This window comes from Ailuropoda melanoleuca, chromosome 5 (assembly GCF_002007445.2).
Source record: "Ailuropoda melanoleuca isolate Jingjing chromosome 5, ASM200744v2, whole genome shotgun sequence".
NCBI classification, from domain to species: domain Eukaryota; kingdom Metazoa; phylum Chordata; class Mammalia; order Carnivora; family Ursidae; genus Ailuropoda; species Ailuropoda melanoleuca.
This window is the reverse complement of record NC_048222.1, coordinates 47,825,692-47,845,273: the sequence shown is the minus strand read 5'-3', so window position 1 is coordinate 47,845,273 and position 19,582 is coordinate 47,825,692. Positions and strand designations below refer to the sequence as shown.

The following is a 19,582-nucleotide window of genomic DNA, read 5'->3' as shown; positions in this document are numbered from 1 at the left end:
TTTGTGGTTTTACCACACACAAGTATCCTCAACAGCACACATAGTTTGCCTGTTTTTTAACTGTATAAAAGGGTTAATTTTTTTTTTTTTAAGGAGGGGAGGGACAGAGGGAAAGAGAGAGACAATCTTAAGCAGACTCCATGCCCAACACAGAACCCGACGCAGGGCTTGATCTCACGACCCTGAGACCATGACCTGAGCCGAAATCATGAGTCCGACGCTTAACCCACTGAGCCACCCAGATGCCCCAAAAGGAATCATTCACTCTATTCTTGAGATGTGCCCTGGTGATGCATGCATTCTCATGGCCTTATCCTCTTCCGTGGCATGAATATGTCACAATTTACTTCTCCAGTCCCCTGTTGATGGTCATTTGGAATGATTTCAGTTTCTAGTATTGTGAAAAATAAAAATAAAAATGCTGCTTTGAATACTCTTGTGCGAGCAGTTTGTCAGCCTCGGCANTCCATCACCAGCACCCTCATCCGGGTCTTCTAGCTTTACACGTATCCCTTCTACACACTATACTGCCAACCGCCTCCGTTCATACATCGTCTCAAAGGCAGAGAACTAGAGCTTGAGAGACCTTCAAACTTCTATCTGAAACAACTCTGTTAAATATACAAGGCATTTAATAAAAAAAAAAAGGTAGAAAACCTTTTCTTTCCCACTTTGCTTGAGGACGAAACCAGGAAAAGCCTACAATTCATTTACTCACAAACCAAACATAAGTTGAAGATTTCTTCTTGGAGACTGGGCTGTACTCAACTCAGTGGGGGGGCTGTTAGGTCTGGCCAGGTGTGTTCATACCTGTGGCAGAAAGAAGGAGAAGGGAGGGTCCCCCCCACCCCGCCTCCCGGCCTGAGTTGCGGAGGAGAAAAGCACCCCCAGCTTTGAGCTGTGCTCTCAGGAGGCCAGAGCTGCTCTGTTTTTGCTGAGGTCCCATGATAACAAACAGATGTTCGCTGGGTGCTGACGAGCAGGTTAGATCATGAGGGAGTATCTGGGGGGGGGGGCAGCCAGCTGGGTGGGGTTTCAGGGGGCTGCCTGGGGAGCAAACCCCACGGTTTCTCAGGCTCTACTCTTCTTCGGTCAACCCCTGTCCCCGCCTACCCACCCACCACCAAGCACTTTCCTTTCACCATAGAGGAAAGGCATCTTGTAGATCATTAGCATGACATCATTTCCTCCCTAGGCGGCTGGAAATCCCCATTCCCTGTTCGAGAAGTGCTTGCTTCTCTGAAAGCCGGCCAGGCAAGCAGGCTTCTAATTAAGCAACCTATACATGAGGATGTGTCAGCATCTGGTTAATAAGAGCCATTAGCCTGGATACCAGAAGTCAGCTGATTTCCCAGCAACAAGGAAGGGGGTTGCAGAGGAGGGGTGTGCGTTAGAATACCCTGGGATGGAGGAAAGCCTCCAGCCTGCTAGGTCCAGGGTGCAGGGTGGGAAGGGTGCATGCACACTCTCCCCCTCAAATACTCGTAGATGGGGATCTGGTCTCTCTTATGTCCGGGGGGGAACCTGCCGACATTAGTGCAGTTGATGAAGCGTCTGGACCCCCGAATATTGGCAATTAGGTGTAGTCCCCGAGGAAAAGGGGCCAGGAAGCTTCTTAGTGGGGAGAAGAAGGTACATGACTCTGAAATGTAGGACTGTCCTTCCCGCAGCAGTCCTGGGAGCCCCCCCCCCCCACCGGCTGCTCTGCCCATAGCCTCCAGCTTTGACCAAGCCCTGGCAGTTCCTCCTCCTCCACGTCTCTGCTGCCAGCTGCTTGCTTCCTGGGCTCCCTGAATATGTCCCAACTCAGTGTCTATTAGTTCACTTCACCCTCCACTAAAAATCCCAACAGCCTTTCCCTGCTCTTGGGACATGGACCAAACCCTGCATGGGGCCTACAAAGTCCCTGCCTGGTGTGGCCCCTGCTGGCTTCCAGCCTCAAGTCCTGCCGCAGGCCACACTGGTACCTTCCTACCTTTCTTAACGAGCCCTGGTGGGGGTTAGGACACCTTGCTCACGTACTCCTAGCTTACACCCTGGCTTTAGGGGACAAGACCAGGAACAAAACAGGGATGTCAGCTCTCACACCATTTCTGTTCCATACTGCACTGCAAGATCCAGCCAGAGCAATTAGTCAAGAAAAATAAAAGGCATTCCGACTGGAAAAGAAGTAAAAATACCTCTATTTGCAGATGAGATGATCTTGCATATAGAAAAACCTAAGGAATGCACTAAAAAACTATTAGAACCAATAAACAAGTCCAGCAAGATTAGAGAATACAAGATTGAGAAAACAATTCCATTACAATACATACAAAAGAATATACTACGTCGGAGTGAATTTAACAAAAGGATTATTCGACTCCTATGGCATACCCAGAATAGAAAGCTAATCTATAATGAAAGAAAGTAGACTAGTGGTTTCCTAGGGCTGGGGCTGAGGACTGGGGAAAGGAGGTTTCTTTTTGGGATGAACATTCTAAAATTAGATTATGAGGGGGCGCCTGGCTGGCTCAAGTCAGAGCATTCAACTCGATCTGGGCTCATGAGTGTGCACCCCATGTTGGCTATAGAGTTTACTTAAAAATTTTTTTTAATTAGATTACAAGGATGGTTGTATAACTCTGCACTAAATACTGTTGAATGGTACTTTAAATGGGTTGATTTAATAGTATATAAATTATATCTCAAAACTGCTTTAAAAAAAAAAAAGCAAGTAAATGACATAGACCCCTTTGGGCTCGGCAGCTCACCACCGACACCCAGAGTGACCTCGGCCCGTCTGTCTGCCCACCGGCCCTGGATGCGCCAGAACCAGGGCAGACTGGCGGAGGAAAGGACCATCTAAACACCCGTGCGAACACAACCACTGGATGGTATTTGGTCCCAAGGCCTCAGAGAATATAAGTCCAAGCAAAACCAATCAAAACAAAACCTCAGGGATTACTGGGGGATTTGGGCTCCTTTGTAGGCCCTTGGCAACGTGGGCTTGGTTGTCCCAGGCGCTGGACCATGGCCACCATGCTTTACCAACAACATAAAGCCATCTGGTTATTTATCACTTGGGTAAACAGGGTTCACAGTACCCCACATTTGGGAGCAGGGAGAGTCCAGACAGCTTTGAGATGAGGCGCTGGGTGCTGGGGAGCAGAGTGGGGACTGGGGGGCTGTGTCTGAGAGGGACGGACAGGGAGGTGGGGAACAGCTTTGCATTTTGCATTAAGGAAGCGTCTGTTTAGACAACCAACCCTGAGGTCACTGTGATCCAGCTCTTCCCTGTTGAAATGTCCTCTGTGACCAGGAAGGAGCACAAGTCTCCAGTGGGGCAGCCAGTCAGCCCCATTCTCCCATCTCAGCTTGTTTTCACCCTTTGTGTGCGACTCAGCAAAAGGCCTGTCACTGGGGAACCCCTCCCTGCAGCCGTATGAGGTCAGATCTCGCATCGGCCGTGGCTGCTCCAGGCAAGACGCCGCGCTGGGCATCTTCGCGGGTCCCGCTTCATCACACCTCACGGCGCTCCCGGGTTCCCGTGGCTTCCTGCTGGTCTCAGGCCCGGATGGCACAACGGCAGACGCGCCAGGCTCCCAGAGCTCCAGCTGCACACACCTTTCTGGTCCCAGGGTCTGGCCCGCCCCACCCCCCACCAGCACTGCTAACTCCTGCCCAGCCTTCGGATGGCATCTCAAACCCCCCGGCCACATCCTGGGTAGCCCACACCAGCTCCAAGCGGGGGATTGAAGCAGTGGCACACGACCTTGTGTCACCATTCAGCTGACACCCTCTTGGGACAGTAGGTTCTGGGGGGGGCAGGGCCAGTGCCTCTCTGTGCTCACTACTATAGCCCCTGCGTCTGGCACCTGGCCCGGGAACACTGTGCAGCCTGAGTCTGCACATTCTGATGGAGCAACAGTGTGCAGCAGGGGAGGGGACATGGCGCTGGCACAGAAGTCAGCACACTGGGTTCGAGGCCCGGCTCGGCCACCGGCTGGCATGTGACTCGGGTATGTCGCTTTGCCTATTATTATATTTTTAAAGATTTTAGTTATTTATTAGAGAGCGCGCACAAGCAGGAGGAACGGCAGGCAGAAGGAGAAGCAGGCTCCCCCCCGAGCAAGGAGCCCGATGTGGGACTCGACCTCAGGACCCTGGGACCCTAACCTGAGCCGAAAGCAGATGCTAAACCAACTGAACCACCCAGTCGCCCCACGCTTCACCTCTTTAAAGATCAGTGTCTTCAACTGTAAAAAAGGGAGACTCAGGCAATGGTCCGGGTCCTTTTTCTAATTCTTAGGATGCTTTATAGCACGCTCTCACCAAACTCCCTACTGTCAGATGGACCACGGAGCACAGGAAGTCTGTGCCGACGACGGGATCGCTGCCTCTATCTTCACCACTGCGCGGACCCAGAAACAGTCCCAGAAACCCGACGGCAGCAACAGCCATTTTCCCAGCTGTGTCTGAACCTCAGCCTAAACCCACACCATCTCCTCTACAGCACTAGGTGGCGATCCTGTGTCATCAATAATGAGGGAGGAGACCGACGACGAATGCCAGAAGCTGATTAATGGGGCCTTTTAGGGGCTTGGACCCCTCCACGTGCAGCCAAGGGGGGCCTGGTCAATGCTCGAAGAAGGGATTCCGACTCACCCGCACGGGACGCTGGGCCTGGCTCAGTCCAGCCCGGACAGAGGGCTGTTACACCTCAGTAATTCTGCGAGTCAGTTGTTAAACACGGCCATTGTGACAGATGAAACGGAACACACTTGCAATTTTGAATAAATTACAAGCAAAGGGAATAAACGCTCAAAACTCAATCCTTCCCGATTACTCTACCACATTTTACTTCTGTCTACGCTCTTGACATGACAAATGTCTGGTTGCTGAAGGATGTCTGGTTGCTGAAGGATGGCGGAAGCACTATTCCGTGAGGGTGTGCGGCTGCGCCTCTCTTCCCAGCTCTGAGACCAGTGGGGTCATGCTGGTAGCTTGCCCTTGGCCACGGCGGGTGGAAACTGGCCAACGGAGTGCAACTCAGGCCCTTCTATCTCTGGACAGCTGGCCACTCACCAGCACACTGCCGTCCCCACACGGTCGTGGGGACCCCTGTTCACTTGTCTACAAGTGTTCTGCCTAAACTGGTTTTGTAAGGCACGTGCAGGAATTAGATCATTTCGGTGCCTCTGGTGTTTTCCGACATGCGCACTCCTAACCAGCTTTACATCACGAACACTGTTATAAAAGCAATTATTTCATTGGGATCACAGGGGTTGGAGCAAGAATTTCAGACTCACAGTAAGTTATTTTTCCCTATATATATATATATATATATATATATATATATGTATTAAGACAAACTCCCCATCCCTAGGCCAATTCCGTGTCTCCTTCCGTGTGACTTCAGCGCGATGCAATCCAGCTACCGTCAGACTTGCATCATTACCAGTTGAGTCCTTGTCTCTCTTCCCCATGGAGAAAGCAGGCCTGCGGAGAGGCGAGCTACAGCAACTTGCTCGGACAGCGGGTCGTTTTTCGGAGCGGGGCATCGGACTGGGGCCGCAATCGCGGTCTCACCCACCCCACGAGGTTGGCCGAGTCCCCAGCGCCTCCCATCCAGGTTGCTGTGTGCAAGCCGCACCGCTGGGGAAGCCCCGTGTCACTGACTGGGGAAGACCGAGGTGGGCCTCTGCCCTGAGACCACAGGCTGCCGACAGACGGCTGCCCCCTCACGGACAGCTGCCCGATCTCACAAGATGCCCAGATCCACAAGAAAGCAAAACCCCAGATGCCGTCAATGACGACAAAGTTCTCTGAAGTGAGCGTTCGTGCACTGGCTCTCCCCTGCTAACGTCACTGTCCGTGGGACGTGAGCTGTTGCCGGGAAAGGAGCAAAGGATGTTTAGCTAGAAAAAGACAGGGGAACGGGACAGCTGGAGAAGAAGCCTGGGACTTTACTGACATCGTCCAAGTGCAGCTGGTGTCTGTTGTAATGGTACCTCGTGGCTCTCCGTTTTGCTGTTGCTCTGTGCCCACAGACAGCAGCAGGCCCTGCCCACATGTGTCAGGGGGAAGGTGCCTCCCGGACTGGTCCCCTTGTCCCTAGCCCCCCCGCCCCCCCAAAGCCTGCAATGCCTGAAGCTTCAAACCACAAGGAGTCCAGAGATCTGAGTCCTTGAGAATTAAGCTGCCTTTCCATCCTGGTAGAACAGGAGTATCTCCCGATAAGACCAAAGCACACAAGTAACAGTGATAAAACCAATACAAATAAACTTTCGAGTCGCATTGCACACCACCTGCCAGTTACAAAGCCCTTACGTCATCTTCAAGCCGCCCCGGGGAGCGGGCTTTCACATGAGATTATTATCCTTATGACTCAGGTGAGGACCCCAAGGTGTGGAGAGACTTCGGGACAAACAGGAGGGGGCACAGCTGGTAATCAGGGAAGCGATCTACGTGCCCGGCGTGCGGCCCAGAGAAGGCGCGGGGCTCAGTAAATATCTGATGACCGAATCAATGAAGGTGAATCAATGAAGGATGAACAAATGGGGGACCGACACCCAGTCCCTGCAGCTGTGACTCCTATGCCCTCTGCACAATGCCAGGCCACCTCTGTGAGCGTCTCCGCAGCTCCCACACCTCTGAGGCAGCCGGGTGTACCTAGCCGACCTCAGGGTGAGCTGGGATTAAGCTTTCTAATATCACCTCTTTGTTCTGCAGATGTGAGATTTATGTCTTGAAATTCCAAGAAGGAAAATAATGGCATTTTATTTCACTGGCTCTTTAAAATATGTTCTGTTCCAAAAGGTTGAATCTATAAACATTACTGGAAATGTGGGAATGGATGCCAGGAATTCCTAAGCCTCATGTCTGCCTGGGCCAGGATACGGCCACTGCTCCCGTAGATTATGGGTTGAGAAATATTGCTATTGGACACTCGCTGGAAATTCTAAGCCCCTTGAAAATATGACTCCATTAGGAGAATCTTGTCAAGAGACATACAGGCAGCATTTGAATTTTTCTATCGATCCCTCCCCTTTGTGGCATGGCCAGAAGCCCTAGCACTGAGCACTTTCAATAGTTTTCTGTTTCTCCGACTTCTAGTTGGATTACTCTCTGGAGTTACCTCGAAATTTCGTGAAGTTGTCCTCCTGTGAAATGGACCACAGGATTAAAGAGGCCAACTGAAAAGACAGCGTTCCTGTGAAGTCAGAGCAAAGGCTGATGAATGAACCGTCTGTATGATTCCTGCTTAAACTGTCCTCCTTCCTAAGGATCAGGAAAGACCTTGAACCTGCATTAGACATTTCAAAAGGTATGCTGAGAGACTGCACGATACATCTCTCTTAGTCTTCTTGGCCAGTAACAACGAGGATGCCACCAAGAATAGCTTCTGTGTCACAAACATGGCAAGGCAAGGGTAGAGAACCCCGTTGGGATGGTAATTTAGTGAAGGCTTCATGCTCTCGCCAAAAAACCTGGCTGAACCTAAAATAAACTGACCAAGACTTTCCTGAATTAACTTGAGGTGCTAATTACACCATTTGATTTTATCCGCATTACATGATCCAAAAGAAATGATTGCCTATGCTAAATATGCCCAGACAGAAAAGTGCACTGGGGGCGGGAGAGGGAAAAGATAAGCCCAAGGGTGTGAACGCCCAAGCAGAGAAAGACTGCGCTTACCTGGCTCTTACAGACTGGCACATTCAAGGTCACTGTTTGGAACTGTGACGTATACAAGAGAGCTCGTATTTGCGGAAAGGTTTGGGATCCCAGAGGCCGCTGTTCGCTCCAATAGGCTGCTATGAAATGAACCCAATTTGTGTTTTCTTGGCGAAGAGCCCCTTTTAAACGCAGCTGACCCCAAGGATCCCGAAATGCTTCAGGCCTAAGGTCTCTGATCACATTAGAAATTATTTCAACTTTCACTTCATGTGTTTTAGAAAATAAATACTAGGAAGAAGCTCAGCCCTTTGACTGGAGTGCGATTTCTCAAGGAATGTTTGTGTCAGAGCAGATCTAAGTGTGCAGAGAAGAGGCTGGCTGGGATTCTCGTAGCTACCGGGGCTCAGTGTGCTGAGCAAGGGTACGCACACCACAGGAGGTCAGGAACATCTTCCTGCCCGGTGGACGGCTTCGAAGGCGCCCTCCCCGTCCAGCTTCATGGCCACTGCCACGCCACTGTCACGTACGCCTGATACACCATCACGTATGCCATCACGTGTGCCCAGACCCAGAGGGGGCAGAGGGCGTGATGAGATTTCAATAGGGAGCCAGGCAGCCAAGGGCTGGAAGGGAGCAGCCTCAGTTAAGACACAATGTTCCTAAATTGCCTGCTTTTGGCTGACAGATGCTCCCAGTTGGCTGGTGTGCAAGTCTGTAACTTGCAAAGCAGGGCTGGAAAGATGGTCTTGCTTGCCAAAGCAAGTAGGAAGCTAACAGACAGAGCTAAGAGATTTGGTGCGTTTTGTTGACTGATTTTCATCCCCTGCTTACTTTGGGACATCAACCTGGGCTCAGTAAGGGTTGAGTATTTTCACTACGTCCATCCATCTGGACAGTGTAGGTCTGGGTTATGGGGTACAATCCTATTGCTTCCACAGTACCCGTTGAATTCACTTGTACATAGACTCTTTCCTGGCTTTATCAATTAGACAACAGATGCCTTATGAGTGGTTTTCAAAATGTGGTCCCTGGATCAGCAGCAACAGCATCTGAGGACTTGATAGAAATGTAAATTCTTGGGCAGCGCTCTGGACCCACTAAATCAAAAATTCTGGAAGTGGACCCGAAAGTTCTCCAGGTGAGTCTGTGCACATTAAAGTCTGAGCTCTACTGCTCTGGATCAAGCCAGTCAGGTAAGCCATGATCACTGGAACTGGGGCGGGGGGGCAGCTAGTTAAGCAAGCGTGGGGGTAGGTGGGGAGAGACCCAGCGAAGGGCGGCAACCCCTCTACTGACAGCCGTCTGTACAAAACTGAGCTGCCTTCCTATCTGGCGCCCACGTGAGGTGAGACATGCCAGGGGAAAAGGAACCCCAGGAGAACGTGGTTACGTTTCTAAGAACTTCGTGGTCTTTTAGAAGGAAGCTGACAAGGCAGGAAAAACATCCTGTAATGGGGCCTAGAAGGGAATGGGAGGAGCTGCTGTTTCTCTCCCAGCATGGCTCTATTTCATACATGAGTGTCCTGACCACACACGAAACTTCAGCATTCTAGAGACACCGAGAGAATGGAAAATGGAGGTGGGCACCAGGGAGGGGAAGAGCAGGGGCTGGAGCAGGCCATTCTGGGGTTCAGCAGGGAAAACCACCCCACCCCTGAGGATCGTGCGGGGTTGGATGACAACTGACAAGTCACTACTATCACCGTCACCATCATCATCAAGCCACGGCTGACTGAGTAGCCCCTTACACGTCTAGTACCGGGCCAGGGATTTTTTTTTTTTTTAAGATTTTATATATTTATTTGACAGAGATAGAGACAGCCAGCGAGAGAGGGAACACAAGCAGGGGGAGTGGGAGAGGAAGAAGCAGGCTCATAGCGGAAGAGCCTGATGTGGGGCTCGATCCCAGAATGCCGGGATCACGCCCTGCGCCGAAGGCAGACGCCCAACGACTGTGCCACCCAGGTGCCCCGGGGCCAGGGATTTTATGTACATTCTTCCTAGTCCTCCCAACACCCCCGCAGCCTGGTCGCATCACATCAGTGCACGGATGAGGAAGATGAAGCTCAGAGAGGGTACGCGGCAGGTCCGACGTTAGACGGGTTTGAAAAGTGATTGAAATGAGACCCTCACCATGATCTGGTGTTTGACAACATCACTCTACAGTCTTTTTGCCTGATTATTTCCATCCACCTTGTGCCTGAACACTTCCAAGGGCAAGGCACTCCTTATAACCCAGGGCAGTTCGTCTTTGGGCTTCTAGAATGCTCTTTTGTTCACTGACGCCAAAATCTACCACCTGGCAGAGTTCCCCAACTGGCCTTAAAGTTGGCCTGTTTTATTCCTGGCGACTCTGCAGGACATGTCCAACCCCCTTTCCACAGCGAGAACTCCTTGGAATATCAATACAGAGTTCCCTTCCTCCAGCTAAAAACCCTGGGTTTCTTTTTACCAGTCTTCACTTCCAGTTCTAGAAAGGCAGAGAGGCTCTCATCTGGAAGCCCTGAAGACCAGTATGCATAAAAACATCCACACCTCATAGAAGGCTGGGATGTTATCCTTCATGTTTCTAAGGATACTTGGAGCTGCAGTGTTTATGCAACTGCAGGCACAGACCGAGATCAAAACCCTATCATCACTCCTCAGCCACGTCAGACAGGTCACAGAGTAATGGACTCTCAGCGTGGAAGGGGACCCTCTTCTGAGGTTCATGATAAGCCGTCTCCAGAAAAGGAGTCGTGCACTATCAACCTGGCTGTACTTTCAGAAACGTCAACCAAGAGCCCCGTGGCCTTGGCTCTGGATCCCAGATTACAACACGCAGGTGGAAAACAACTCTAGACTCATGCAGAGTCTGCCCAAAGAACGCCCTGGACCCTGCTGTGATCGAGGGAGAGGGGGTCACCAGCTTCATCTAGAGGAGGCGGGACTCTTACCCGGCGGCACCCTGGTCTGGGACCTTAAGGAAATCCAAGCTCTCTGGCGTCTGGGACACTCGGTCTGAGCCGGTAGACTGTTGTCGTGGCAAGGGTGGGCGGGCCATGGAGGTGTTCAGACTTTTCTGATTTAACCTCTGGTTGCCAGCAGCATGGGGATGTGGCGGAAACTGGTTTTTGAGGACTCCATTCTGATGGTATCCTAGAGAGAGAAGGGGAGAAAACGGCGCTTAAATTTTCTATCTTCTGCTAAAAGGCTCTCCAAATTCATTCCATCTCTTAGCCAAGTGCAAGCTCCTTAACTTCTCTAGGACTCTGTTTTCCCATCTGAAAATACAGAGGGCATGACTGCAAATATATCAGGAGGAATAATACACTGTAAGCTGCCGAGCAAGTCCCTGGAACGTAGCAGACACTCACACGTGCTTGCTGAATCTGACATCAGAATCACCAGATGTTCAGGGTTTCAAAGCCCACATGCAAGGAAAGGTACGCTTGCAACGAGCTGGCAGGCACATTCTCCGATCTAAGAAAAATTCTGAGGTTGTGATTCAAGAGGGCTGGCAGGCAGCTGTTTAAACAGCTGGACATCCATTTTCAAGGGGTCAGCTTCAGGTGTCCCCTGCAGGAGGCCGTTGTGGGAGGCAGAGGGAGCACTCCACACAGGCAGGGGAAATGTGGCCACTGCGTGGATCGATCCAGATACAGCAAGCTCTCTTAGCCAAACAACTGTTCCTAGTCAAGATCACATTATCTGGTAAATGATGGAATATGGTGATGGTTTCCAAGCCACAGGCCCGCGCTGAAAGGAGCATCATCACTCCATTGTGTGTATGGTCTCTCCTCTCTTCTCCCACTGACAGATCTGGGCAAGAATGAAGGAGAACAAGACTCCCCAAGGCACAGTTTGGTGAACCTACCATAACCTCTTCCAACCAAATTATGGAAAGATGGGACGACCCCTAGTTTCTAAGAGGGACTAGCCGGTCAGGTTTGGCTCCGCCTTCGTCAGCTCTGATGACCTTGAGCAAGATAAGATCTGTGACCCTTCAGCGTGTCAGTTTCTTCCCGAAGGAAACAAGGAGTGTGGTGAGCCCCTACTTGCTGCCACGGTTGCCAAGGAGAGGGGCGTGCTCTAGGGCTGGGATACTCGAAGTGGGAGGTTCTCGGATGGGCCACTCGCTCTCTCTGAGTTCAGAAATTAAGAATAAGCACTTAGAAAGGTTCACAGCAGTTTCGTAGACATATTTTGTATCTTTTGAATCCAGTAAGAAATTTGGGCTTCAATTTTAAATGCTTTCAAAATTCCATTCTTCGAGTGATTTTTATTATATCTTACAAAAGTACGGTTTGCGATGGGTTGAAAAGAAAGAAATTAAGAAAAGAAAGAGGAAAAAAAAACCAACAACGGACCTTGTTCCTTCACCACAGATAGTATGAGAAAGGCTGATACAAGGGATTCAGGTCCAACTGCCTCATTTTATTGATGGAGAAACGGTCACGCAGAGAGGGTGGGAGCTGAGCTCAAGGTCAGGTATTTGGTCTAAGGCAACTTTGGCCAACCTAGCTGAGGCAAATGAGCTTTCCAGGTGGTCTGCCCAGGATTTGCGGGCGGGGGGTGGGGGGCAGCACATAAGCAGTAACACAACCCTACACTGGTTCTCGTAGGTTCTTTTGTGCTTGGATTTTCTTCAAGGGTGAAGGCAGAGGTGGGGAGAGAGAGCCGGGCCAGGCAGCATGGGGACTCCAGAAGAGAGGAGAATTACTTTCTTACTGCTAGGCACGGGTGTTCATAATTTAGCACACAACGGTGAGATTCCAGAACTGGAGAGAAAAGAAATGCTTTTCACTGCTTCCTTCGGACATGGTTACAGATAGGATTCCCTTGTCTGGGATGATCTGAGTTCAGTGTAGTCCTAAGATAACCCTTTCAGACCTAGATGCCTGAGCTTATGAATACCAAATATTCTGGGGACAGTTTTTTATTGACTGAATTTTGACAGTTTTTTATTGACTGAATTTTGACTGAATTTTGTGATGGAAAAACAGTTTGTGAATTTTGAGATCGCTCCTAAAGCACTAAATGGATTTTTACAGGCAAGAAGTCTTGCATTTACTCAGGTCTGGATTTTACTGACCTGCGTGCTATATAGTTTTATCATAAAAAATGAGAAATATGAAATGGAGGATCTAAAAAATGTTCTGTGTCCATTTTGTAATCCTTTTAGATATTACTTTAATTTTTGGAGCACTTGTCCTAGAGCCTATCTGACTGAAAATAAAAATTTTTGACTTATTCATTAAGGTATTACCTAGTTGCAAAATATCCCTGTGATGTTTGGCTGGCTCTGAGTAGGGGGTTCGCGGGCATAGCCCGCGGGCTCCTAGCTCCACAAAGGCCGCATCCTATAACTGCAAAGCTGACAACACTCTGGTTGCCATGGACAAGGAACTCCTTTTTCTCTTATCGATGTATGAAGCCTTTCCTCAGGGAGTAATATTGCTAGGTAATGAAATCCAGATCGTTAACTCAGCCACAGTCCAGTCTCACAAGCTCATACTTTTCCTGCGTTGCAGGGTCACAAGCAGAGCCATTGTGTTAGTAGGAGTGTATCTGGCACCGAAATGGCTCACGGCTGGCTGATATGTGTGCACTTGTATGCTCCTGGGTTTCTTCCCAAATACGTTTTCCAGGTTATGGGGTCCCGAGTAGCGGTCCTGCTCCACGGCGCATGCTCGGCTTACCTGGAGGGGGAGGGGCAGCTCTCATTGGGTAGCTGGCATTGTGCCTCCCACTGGAGTAACTTCTGTTCTGAGTTGTGTTCCTTCTGGTGGGACCTGAAATAAACAAGCGAGACAAAGTCGTCAAAATCAGTGCCACTGGCTGGTTTTAGGACTTCTGCTGGTGTTTTGCTTATGGGAAACTTTGGCGAAGTGTGGAACCCGGGGTCCAGCCGGATCTGCGGGAGCGGCGGGCGGTGCAGGAGGGATGCTCGAGGGGGGGACTGTCTCGGGAGCCCTCGGGCGGGAGTGGCCGGAAGATACGTCCACGGAACGATGGTTTTTGGAATGTTAGAGACCATGGCTTTACAAAGAGATATTCACACTCTTACAAGAGTTTCTATTCTCGTAGGCTTTCAAAAAAGAAAGTGGGGGAATTTTCCGGTTCCCACTCGTGTTCTAACACGGCGCAGAGAGGCGCGCGTCACGGTCGCTGGCGTGCAGCGCGTTTCAGCACTCGCCGCCCCTCCGCTTCGCTCAAGAGCCTTTCCTGCAGGAGCTTGCATCCTATCTTCAGTTAAACACAGACCACAAAGCTGGAAGCCGACTTGTCCCCTTGACACAGACACGAGGGGTTAGAAAGCAAGCCGGTGCTGCCGGGAGCATCACTGCGGTCCGGAATAAGGGCGGGGCGGCAGGCACTCTGCGGGGCAGGGGACGTCTCTGCAGAGACAGGTGTATTGCAAAGGAAACTAATAAATAAGGTCTCAGGGAGGACACGAAAGACGGTAGGATTAATCCAGCTGGAAGAGGGTGCAGAGGGAATTCCTTGTAGGAAGAGGGGTACAGAGGGAATTCCTTCTGGGCTGAGGAGAAGAGCAGGAACTGACAAGGCATGAATAACACAAAACGAAGGAGCTGGGTCCCGGGGTCTCGGGGTCCGGGGCAGGGGGAAGCGGCCTGCTGAGGGACGCCCTGGTTGTCCGCCCCGCAGATGTGTGCACGCCCCATGAGCACCGGGTGAGAAGCGATTCTGGCACGGAGCAGGGTGGGGGAGGGCAGGGACACTTACGGGAGTTCTTGGGCAGCCCCGGTCCGATGCTGACCTGCAGCACTTTGTTACTGGGCTTCAGGATGGCCAGGTCACCAAAGCCTTGGTGGAACTGCACTTGCCGGGAGCCCCCTGCACTCCAGGGACCCCAGTTTTCCTTTTTCAACTTGAGTTCAAGCCTGCGACAACGACATTTGTTGGTAACGGGCAGGGATGTAACAGTGAGAAAGTGGCGCTTGCGGACCCCAGCGTGGACATCTGCTGCTGGGCAAGCGTGCGATAGAACGAGGCCAGCCCAGATAGGTGGAGCCACCGGCCCTCGGTGAGCCACTGACCCCAGAGGCAGGGGCATGTGGGGCCCAGCGCCTGGGAGAAACCGGCTGGTGAGGGAGGCAGGCCGTTACAGGTACCGGTGTCGCTCCAGGTGAACGCAGGTGTGCCTGCCCATGGAACAGCAGGAAGGGGACAATTCCCAGGCCACACCTACTGTGATGTGTCACTGTGCCACTCTGATTTCCCTCAGTTGTGTTCGGGGAGAACTGAGAGATGCCAGACACAAGATAGCCCATGTCTCCCCAGCACAGAAAGTGGTTATTATTTAATTAAATTCCCTTCCACACTAGTAACCAAAATCCAAATAGAAGGGAAGTGTACTCACAACTCCAAAACTACCCAGCCAGTTTTATTTTTCAGACTGCCTATATGTCTCCATGACACAATTCCATATTCTGCTCTTTTAGCTTGTATTTTCTTATGCCATACGACAGAAAAATCCTCATTTTAAGTAGCTGTCCATATTACTTCACAGAAACTCAAAAGTGGTCTTTCCATGTCTGTAACACCCATCAGGACTGTCTTCTGCAGGCCCCAGGACTGTCTGGGGTAAGCAGCAGCATGCAGGGCTGGGCTTCCCTGACACCCCTGCAGAAGTCAGACCCCTGCTCCACCCCACAGGCTTCCCCCCTTCTCAGCCTGGACTACAGTGGGGAGATCAAGCTTTACGCAGAATTTTGGGCCCCAGGTCCCCACTTACGTATTGCTAAACTTCAGAGGTAGTTGCTTCTGGGTTTTTTCCTCATAACGCTTTGCTAAGAGGCTCAAGAATTCAGTTTTGAAGACGGACTCAAGCAAACTGTCATACTCTTGTTCATGAAGAATGAAGATGTCATCCTGCATAGTACTGAGAAGAGATTGGAAAGACTTAATGAAAGTTGTACTTCTGTTTATTCCATTTTTTTTTTACCTCCTGTAAGATATCACTAGGTTTCTACAATCTTTCTACAAATGACAACCTTTAGAACAAAACACAACAATGAATGACATAATATAATTGCTGAAATCTGCTTCTGAAGGAAGCTTTTAACCCACCAAAAGCATAATCAAAATAAATCTCCCACATGACTCCTAAAATCAGGAATTTAAGGATTATTTAGTCCATATTAAAAAGAAAAAAAACCCCACTTTTAAATTCAGATTCTATGTTCTTAAGATCACAAAAATCCAAACTGTTACGAATAGAATGTGGCTGAAAATCAACAATGCCACAATAGTGCCATGTTGGTAGAATTTCCAGTACAGCTGTAGCTACTGTAATAAATCCTAAACTCGAAGAATCGTAATTCAGTTATCAACAGGGAAGACAATGTCCTGGGCTTTGTACACACTTATTAGGAGTCTTTGGGTATTCGGGGCTCTGCTTAAGCTGCGAGCCACGGGCTACTGAACGCACAAACACACCAAACCACAGAGATAGACAAGACAGGTAGGCCAACAGCAAGCAAGCACGAGTTTTCACCATCGAGCTACTGAATTTCGTGGGGCAGGGAAAGAACACACCACTGCGGGAACTGCGTGTCTGGATAGCCTAGGGCTGGGGTGGGGGGAAAACTTGGGCCTGGAGGGAGGGCACGTGAGGAGCTGCAGGAAGAACGGAAGAGGCCAAGCAAACCCAGTCCTGGGGAAAATGCTTCGTGGTAGAGGGGATTGATTAGACTACGTTCCATGTCCAGGCCCAGCTAGACGTCGTGGAAATGACAACACATGTAACTGAGACTTCTTATTCCCTACTAGATGCATAGTTCAGTTGAAGGAGGCCACCCACCCCATAGATTCTGTAATACACACGCTTACAACGACCTCCAAGTACCACCGTCAAATATCTAAGATAACCCTCTGAAGAACATTTAATTAGGGATGGTGTTTTTCCAGGTATGAAAAACAAAGTAAACCTGCTTCAACGAGCTGGCCACGGTAATGTTTTAATTCCCCCAAGCGCAGGAAATGCTAACAACGTGGTCTTTTTTTCTTTTTAGTAACCAGAGCTGAGCTGTATCACACAGGAGCTGTGCCTGCTCTCGGGGCCCCCGGTACCGGCAGATGACCATGCAGTCACCAAGCCAGACAGGAAGGCAAGTATGGGAGACGAGGACACAGAGAAGCTTCGAGAGGAAGGATTCTTCTTCCACATAGACTTTGATCCATTTAAACTGCAACTCTTGTGGCCTCTCTCGTCCCACAAGTATGATGAGGTTGGGTTGGACCAGAGAGTTCTCCTTTGCGCAGAGCCTTCGTGGCTTGTCAGGAACCTTCTCTCTGGGCTGAGGCAGGGAGCTCATGACCTGTACCTGATCGAGCCATAGCCTCTCCCCCTGAAACCTCAGCCTCTCAGTCTTCCTACAGGAAAGGAGCTTGGTAATCCACAGGAGAAGAAAGGTTGAAGGGAGGACCACCACGCAGCCAGGACTGAAAGGCACAGAACGGCAGCACAAACCACAGGGGAGGGAGGAGTAAACTGGTGGCAATACCCTCACCAGGGAGGGGGAGCTTGGCCTTTCATTGCCTGCTTCCTTTACATGGGTATGCCCAAGAGTAGTTTTTTTTTTTTTTAAGATTTTATTCATTTATTTGACAGAGAGAGAGATACAGTGAGAGAGGGAACACAAGCAGGGGGAGTGGGAGAGGAAGAAGCAGGCTCCCAGCGGAGTACGGAGCCCGATGCGGGGCTCGATCCCAGGACCCTGGGATCACGCCCTGAGCCGAAGGCAGACGCTTAATGACTGAGCCACCCAGGCGCCCTGCCCCCCCCCCCCAAGAGTTCTTCTTGCATGTGAAGTCAGAATACTTCACAGGCAGGTTTGAACACATGATGGCCATCTGCATGGAACACTCGGCTATTACTATCACCTCAAGAGTTTGTTTTCAAACTTCCCTCCGTCACAACTAGTTTCCTGTACACTCTTGTTATAATTGGGATACAGGTTTTTCCATCGTGATGAAGACCATGGCAACTGGTGGTTTAAACAACTCTGTCTTTTTATCTCGTTACTTCATGGAAGGTGCAAAAGCAATTCAGGGCCAACATGACCGGGCTACAGCGCCTGGGAGCCAGGCATCTACACTTTCCTTTTCCAAGTACGATCAGGAAGTTGTACGAGTCACTTCTGCTCACACCCCACTGGCCAGCACTATGTCACATGGTTACCCCTAGCTTGCAAGGAAGCCTGGGAAATGGAGTCTTTGGGTTGGCCAGTCAGCTCTTCATGTGGAGAGGAGAGAACAGGTCTTGCAGGACAGCTCACAATCTCTACTACACCTCCTTGTTCATAAACTGTTCCAAACTAGGAGCTGGAATCTTTTCTGGAAGTCTGAGAATGCACCTCTGAGGGTGTAGCCACAAAGCTATTATCATCTTCCTGTTCCTAGGCAGATGAAAATTCTGGAATTATCTTAATCGCTTCAACTATAGCACTTCAGAACTCCCGACAAAGGTACTTACGTAGAAGTTACTTGGAATGAATGAAATAAAATCCAAGCATCCTCACATCGTGGCCCAGGGGTAAGAAGACTGTTGCATGAGGAAGAGAGCGTAAGCAATAGGGAGAGACTAAAACAAGAAGCCCCCTTTCAGTGTGTGGGGTGAGGGACCAAACTCCTGTTTGAGCTGCTTGACGCAGAGCTCTTGGGCATGTCTGGATGTGCCTGTCTGCCCGGCTGTACTGTAGGCGGGACAGTGCTTATTCAACAGGGCTAAGTGAACCCAAGCAAGTAACCTTGAGTAGTCTAATGTACTGAGATTTATTAAGAGTTTCGTGACCATAAAGAAAAAGAAAAAGCAGGCCAAAACTTCAGGGTCAATTATCAGCAGGAGTCTGGAAATGAGAAAAAGTGTTTGGACACTTTGACTTCAACCATCACATTCAAAATCCCCTCCCTCCGGTGACCCAGGCATGGGAGTCAGTGCAGCTATCCCCAGCCAGGCCAGAGTTTCAGTTCATTTGCCTCTCCTCAGCCCATGCTCCAGGGTCGGAAAACAAAGCTTTTACATTTATTTATTCTAAAAACTCAGACTTATCTTTGGACCTCACCCCTGTCTTATTCATATGCTCAGGCTACAATTCCTTACAGATGTTTGATGTAGGACCCCGTGTTGAAAGATCCTTTATTAGTCCCTGGTTTGGCTCTCCACCTGACTTTTATCCCCTCATCTTTGTGGCTTATTGTTGTACTGTTGACAACACTAGAAAATCTTGTTTCACTCCCTTAACCAATGTCTTTTTCACAAAAATGTTACAAAACACCGAGTAAAGACTTAAAGGTTTTTTTTTCCCCCTCCTTAAGCTGAAAAGGCAATTTCCAAGGCCAGCCCTGCCTTTATTTAAATCTTTATACGATTTTCTTCCTAATTATGAAATATCTTCTTTTAACAAACTGGAAAGTCCAGGGGTGGTTAAAGAAGAAAATAAACCTTACCCAGAATTCTACCATTCAGAGAAACCAACAGCACCAGCTTGGGTCCTACCTGACTTCTCTGGGACTGTAGAAGTGCTGGGTCCGGCCTCAACACTGGCCCCCTAGGGAAGGAGGGGAGAAGGCTCATTCCCGCCTTTTGTATCCCAGGAGTGCCCTGTATGGCACCTGGCTACTCAGATGTCTGCTCCCCCTTTCAGAAGGACAGGGAGCTCCTTGAGGCAGTGACTGTGTTCTCATTCACCTTCGAATCCCAGAGCTGAACAGAAAATGTGGACAGCCTGCAGGTTCCCAAAGCTCAAACGTCACATCAGGTCAAGATTTCAGTAATGCTTCGGGTCAGCTGAGCAGTGGGAAGCAGGCTGTTCTTACTGCCACATTTAGGCCACTGGGCAGGGAAGCGTTCTGGGCAAGAATGCTGTGACCAGGGGAGCACCTGCCTGAGGTCCTCTTACAGGTTGCTTCT

The 19,582-nt window shown here is 50.0% G+C and overlaps 1 protein-coding gene across 1 annotated transcript in view; it reads right to left on the bottom strand.

Annotated features, from left to right (window-relative positions):
• MYO1E (myosin IE) overlaps window positions 1–19,582 on the bottom strand; it is a 115,824-nt gene that overhangs the window by 5,285 nt on the left and 90,957 nt on the right. The window contains exons 23-26 of the mRNA XM_034660908.1: window positions 15,404–15,550; window positions 14,392–14,549; window positions 13,344–13,436; window positions 10,599–10,800 (exon numbers count right to left, since the gene is read on the bottom strand). Coding sequence (XP_034516799.1) covers window positions 10,599–10,800; window positions 13,344–13,436; window positions 14,392–14,549; window positions 15,404–15,550 — 600 coding nt within the window. The remainder of the gene's footprint in view (window positions 1–10,598; window positions 10,801–13,343; window positions 13,437–14,391; window positions 14,550–15,403; window positions 15,551–19,582) is intronic.